General features: G+C 50.5%; 1 protein-coding gene across 2 annotated transcripts in view; it reads right to left on the reverse strand.

Moving 5' to 3' along the window:
• The window catches only part of NCF2 (neutrophil cytosolic factor 2), a 25,085-nt gene that overhangs the window by 15,683 nt on the left and 3,621 nt on the right, over positions 1-5,781 (reverse strand). For both annotated transcript variants that reach the window (XM_007450143.1, XM_007450144.1), the window contains exon 3: positions 3,423-3,531. In XM_007450143.1, the coding sequence (XP_007450205.1) occupies positions 3,423-3,531 (109 nt within the window). The remainder of the gene's footprint in view (positions 1-3,422; positions 3,532-5,781) is intronic.

Here is a 5,781-nt window from a genome sequence, read left to right on the forward strand (position 1 = left end):
ATCGGCAGGCGGACTCTCAACCACTGCGCCACCAGGGAAGCCCTACTTTACCTCTTTTTAACGACAGTGCAGCAAGTTCTTAGGGCTCCTTGCAGCATGTATGGAGGATGACTAAACAGCCAGGAGCTGCTGCAAGCTTTTCACAGGTGAAAGTGATGGGAATCACAGCCTGATGCCCCGGGGTGGGGTGTGGGCAGTTCTCCAGGGCCTCAGAGAGGAGGTGGAGCTGGTCAACTGAGGCCCGGCTGGAGAAGGGGATTGTTGGCCTTCCAAGCTGTTAACGCGTGGAGGCAGTGCAGTGGAGGTACCCCAGGGCTGTTTGCTAGTATGTGGCCTCGGCTTCATTATAAAATGGTGATAATAATGTTTCCTGCCTCCAGATTTTTGTAAGAAATAAATAATTCACATAAAGCACTGAGTTCAATTGCTTGGCACACACTAGGTGCTGAACAGCTATTCATTACTCTCATTACTATTATCTGGGGAACTATCTCGGGACTTGCCCGGAGGCTGAGCAAAGAGGTCTCGCCTGCCTTCTTGGGGAGAGCCCACATGGTTTGGGGGAAGATCACAGGGCCGAGTCTGCAGACTGATGCCATCTGGGGTTTCTTTGTGTTTGCAGTCAGAAGGCTAAATCTACGAAGAACTTGGGGCTCCTGGAAATCAGTGCTGCCTGTCCTTGTCATTGTCTTTATCATCATCATCACCATCACCAACGATACTATTTACTGACCGCCTCTTTGGGCCAGGCACTTTATCTGCATTATCTCTAACCCCACAACCACCATACAAGGTAGGGGCCTCACTCCTGTGCTTCCATAGTCCTTCCCTAGCCCTAACCTTATCACCTTGCATTACACGTGACCATGAGCTTCTGGCTGCTGACACTGTCTTGTGGACTCCTGGACCTCCATTGCCTGACACCAGCAGGCATTATAAATGTATGCAAAAACGAGTGAATTTATTATTAGCAAATGTGTATGAGGTAAGTACTCAGCCTTTCTTTACAGCTGATGAGGAACCTGAGGCTAATAAATGACACGTAACTTCCCTAGGTTTATACAACTAGTAAGTGCTGGGCAGGGATCTGATCCCTGTCTCTCTGATCCCAAAGTCCTTGCTTTAGTGCCAGCCAGATCCCAAGGTGGCTCCCGTGATTCTCACCCTCCCACATGCAAGGGAGCTGACAGGTGTAGTCAATAGAATATTATGGGAATGAGGGGGGTGTGACATTTGAAGCTAAGTTATAAAAGACACTGAGGCTCCATATTACTTTCTCTTGGTTCATTACTTCCTCAGGGGGAAGTCCGTGTCATGACAGGACTCAGGCTGCCTTATGGAGAAGTTCATGTGGCAAAGAACTGAGGCCTCCTGACAACCAGTGACACTAACTTGCCAGGCACCTTAGAAGTAGATCCTCCGGCCTCAGTCAAGCTTTCAGATGACAGCAGCCCTGCCAACATCCTGACTGCACCCTCATGAGAGCCACTGAGCCAGCACCACCCAGCCAAGCTTGGGCTCCTGACCCCAGAAACTGCGAGAGAGTAAACAGTATTGTTTTAAGCCACTCTGCTGTAGAGCAATTTGGTAATCGGCAGCAGATAATTAATACACTTCTCTATACCAGCCTGCCACCCACACTGTGATTTGGTCCAGGGCCTCATCCAGATAAAAAGGACAGTTTTATCAAGGCAAGTATGGTTGGGGGGCATGGTTGGTTTTTCCATAGAGTTAGTGGCTGGTACTGAACGATGGACACAGGGACCAAGCCCAGACACAGAGACCTAGGCTCCCTTCCTGGGCTATTTCTGAGCAGCAATGAGCTGCTGCCCTCTGCATACATGCTTGGCCAGCCCAGCCCAGCCCTGACCACGTGTGCAGGAAGAAAGGAGAGCTCGAAGCCATTTAAAACTTCCTGTTTGGTCCTCAGCCACCTGCTCTTAAGACCTTTTCTAGCAACAGGTTTTCATGACTCCATGCCTGGAAAAGCCCCAGACTCTTTTCAGAAAGGATGGTATGATTTCTCAGAACCCTGGTGGGAAGGGAGCGGTGGCTTTATAAGTAGGGAAGTGACTGGAGTGTCCCATGTGGTATACGGGACCCTGAAAAATCCAGCCTCACTTACAGAGAAGCCCATACAGCCAGTATTTCCTGCCCCCTGGTCATTTCAACTCCAACTAGAGGGGGAACGTTCCTCCCATGGAATTCTGCTTTGATGGTACCATTCTAGGATTCTTTCTCTAGCAGTTCTGTGTAAGTGATTCTCAATCAGGGATAATTGGCAATATCTAGAGACATTTTAGGTTGTCACACTGTGGGTGGGGTGCTATAGGCATCTAGTGGGTAGAGGACAGGGATGCTGGTCAACACCCTACAATGCACAGGCCGGTCCCCACAATAAAGAATGAGCTGGTCCAACGTATCAAAAGGACCACAGTTGAGAGACAGTACTCTAGAAGCTGGCCAAATGCCAGCCAATTCCCACCGAAAAGCTTCATTTCCCTAGTGTGGGAGAACTGAAGTAAGTTGCTATCCTGTCACAGGGCTGGGTGGAGACATGTGTCCCCAGGGACCCAGGCAGCTGTAGACTCTAATATTAGCCCTGAGTGACCCTGGGGACACTTGGCTTCTCCTGTCTGAGAAACTAAAACAAGGGGACATTTTTTCACCAATTCTTCTAAATAAAGATCTATGATATTTGCATGAATTTTAGTTTTAAAGCTACTGGTATATATTTGGGGTTTAGAACGGGAGTGCAGAGGGTGGGTTGGAAAAAGTACATGAACCTATAAAGTCACAGCCAGACATGCCTCTCCGTCTTGCTCATACAGAACATAAGTTATCCTTCTATGGAGACCTTTCCTAACTGTGTGCTCTGAGCTGTTCTTTGACCAGGAGGGGACAGCTTGGTGCTAAATTGTCCTCACTCTCTCTTTGGGTATATACCAAGTACATGAGGCCAGACCATGCATCACAAATAGTGTGAACTTGGGAACTGCGCAGGGTTAAGGCAGGTTTTGTATGGCGAGTGAACCCGTGATTTTGGATTTGTCAGTATGATGCTGAGAAAATTGCCTGTTCACCTGAATTATACAAATTATTGTGACAACTTTCACAGGCCAACATACTCGTGTGCAGCCAAGCCTCCCTTCAGAGAACCCAGCAAACTCATTTCTACCTGGTCCTTTGAGCCTCACATTATTCAAATCCATGCACTCAGGTAACTGAGGACTCCATGAGGAGCCCGAAGCAATTGATCTGAGTCTTTTCTTAAGGGAAAAATCTGAGTCCCAAGGCAGGGGAGGCGAAATGCCTTTTCCAGGCTCCCGGATGTGTCAACAGATCGACGTGCATGCAGCTCAGCTGTCAGCTGCCCCTCAGCCAGCAGCCACCCCTGCCCAGGCTGGGCCCTTCCTTCTCACCTCACAGGCAAACAGCTTGAACGGTAGCCCCAGGATCTTGTAGTCGATCAGCTGGTTCCCTCGAAGCTGAGTCAAGGCCTCCTTAAGGTCTTTAAGGGCGGAATCATATCTGCAGGAAAGAAACCAGTTGAAGGCACAGAGGCATGAAGAATAAAATGTGTGTCTGCTGCTCTTGTCTCACTAGGACAAGAAGCCTGTCTAATCTCTTTTGACCTTCTCTAGTTTTTCGCCAATCCTGAGCCCCAGCATTCCATAGAACCCAGTGTGAACGGTACCCTCTGGGGTTGTGCATGCCAGCAACCCTGCCAGCCTCCCAGTTTCAGGCAGCCACAGGTATTTTTGTCTCTGTTGACTGCACACACCTCCCACCTTTCTGACAACCAGCCTGTCACTTCCCAAGAGAGCCTCAGTCTCCCCTGAGAGCTTTAAGCAGAGCAGCGCCTGCTGGCCTCCACATCCCCATGGGGCTGATCAGAGCATGGCTTGTGCCTTGCTTCCCACCAGGAGGCCAGGCCAGCCTGACGCAGCTCCAAGGGGCCCCTCCTCACAGCCACTGGCATCACCCTCCTGCCCAGAGCCTTCTCTTTCACCTTCTTCTGAGTCCAGCTTAGCTACTGGTTTTGTGGCCTTTGTAGTCTCCTGTCCTCTCCCTCCTCCTCCACACACTTTGGGAAAAAGAAAACAGAAACCATCACTTAAGCCAGACACAGCATTTCTAACACATCTGGCACTGCCCCTCTGCTTTGTTGGGGTGGCGTTGTGCTGACTGGCTCAAGGTGAATCAGGGCGGCTGTCATTGGATTCGTGGTGGAGAATAGGGCCGAGCCTATCGATAGTGCCCATGGGCGGGACTTCCCTTGTGGTCCAGTGGTTAAGACTCCAGGCTCCCAATGCAAGGGGCACGGGTTCGACCCCTGGTCAGGATCCCACATGCCACACAGTGCGGCCAAACACCCCCCAAAAAACAAAAAACCCCAAAAACCATTAAAAAAAATAGTGCCCATGGGGGCATGGGCAGGACCTGGACCAGACCTGCTTGGCCTGCCCCTGACCTCCACAGATGCCCTGGTGGGAGGAAGCCATTGCCAGGCAGCAGGGGGTGGAAGCAGCAAAAATCAAGCTTTCCCCATGCCCACGCCAGCCCCTGGCCTGGCAGGAACAAATGTGGCTGTCTGGTGGCTCCCAGCAGGCAACTGAACCAAAAGTCCCCCGGCCACTGTCTGGCCCAGAGCTGCCATGTGTGTCTTCTCTTGAAGGCAAGCCTGGGATCTGGACACAGGCTGGTGGGGACCCTCGAGAGGTGGTGTGGGGTAATGAAGGCACCCTAGGACAGGAGCCGAGAGACTGCGGCCAGCCCCGCCGCTAACTGGGAGACCCTGGCAAATTGCTTCCCTGGCCTCAGCTTCCACGTTGATATTATAGGGAGTGCATTGTTTACAAGGAGTGTATCATACTCCAGGGGCATAGCACATGAGAAGCTGGCTACTACGTGCTCCTGGGGCTAACCTCTGAGGTCACACCCACCTAGACTGGAGTCCTGTCTCTGCCACTTACTATCTAGTGACAAAGGGCAAGTTACTTAATTTCTCTGTTTCCTCATCTTTAGAATTAGAGAATAGTAATAGCACAAAGCATTCAGGTGCTTAGGACGGTGCCTGGCACACACAGTAATTTACTATTTTTATTTATATATATATATATATAAGTAATATAATCTACATATTAATATATATAATTTACTATTATTAATACTTATAAGTCCAGCTCTAAAACTGGCAATTAAATTCATATATCAATCTTTTCTTACATGCTTACTGAACACCGTATACTGTATTAACTATTATCAGGAGATAAAAATACATAGTTGTAGGAACTGGAACACTGATCTCAGGGAAGCCTGGAGCGGGCCAGGAGGGCAGGCTGGCCAAGAGGTCCCAGGGTAGCGGCAAGGTGTGGGGAGGGAAGCTGGACATTCTGTCATCATTTGGTTGGAAGGAAGTCTCACAGCTGCAGGGGCTGCAGGAGGAACAGCAGCAGGAGGAACAGCAGCAGGAGACCTGCGTTTGAAACAGAAGGATGGTTTCCTCTAACACATCCTTGTTAATAAAGCTGATTGTAAAACCTGTTAAAAGCAGGCAGGTCAGGGCTTCCCTGGTGGCGCAGTGGTTTAGAGTCCACCTGCCGATGCGGGGCGATGCTGCCGATGCAGGGGGACGTGGGTTCGTGCCCCGGTCCGGGAAGATCCCACATGCCACGGAGCAGCTGGGCCCGTGAGCCATGGCCGCTGAGCCTGCGCATCCGGAGCCTGTGCTCCACAACAGGAGAGGCCACAACAGTGAGAGGCCCGCGTACCGCAAAA

Source organism: Lipotes vexillifer, unplaced genomic scaffold, assembly GCF_000442215.2.
Source record: "Lipotes vexillifer unplaced genomic scaffold, Lipotes_vexillifer_v1.1 scaffold97, whole genome shotgun sequence".
In the NCBI taxonomy this organism is placed as follows: Eukaryota; Metazoa; Chordata; class Mammalia; order Artiodactyla; family Lipotidae; genus Lipotes; species Lipotes vexillifer.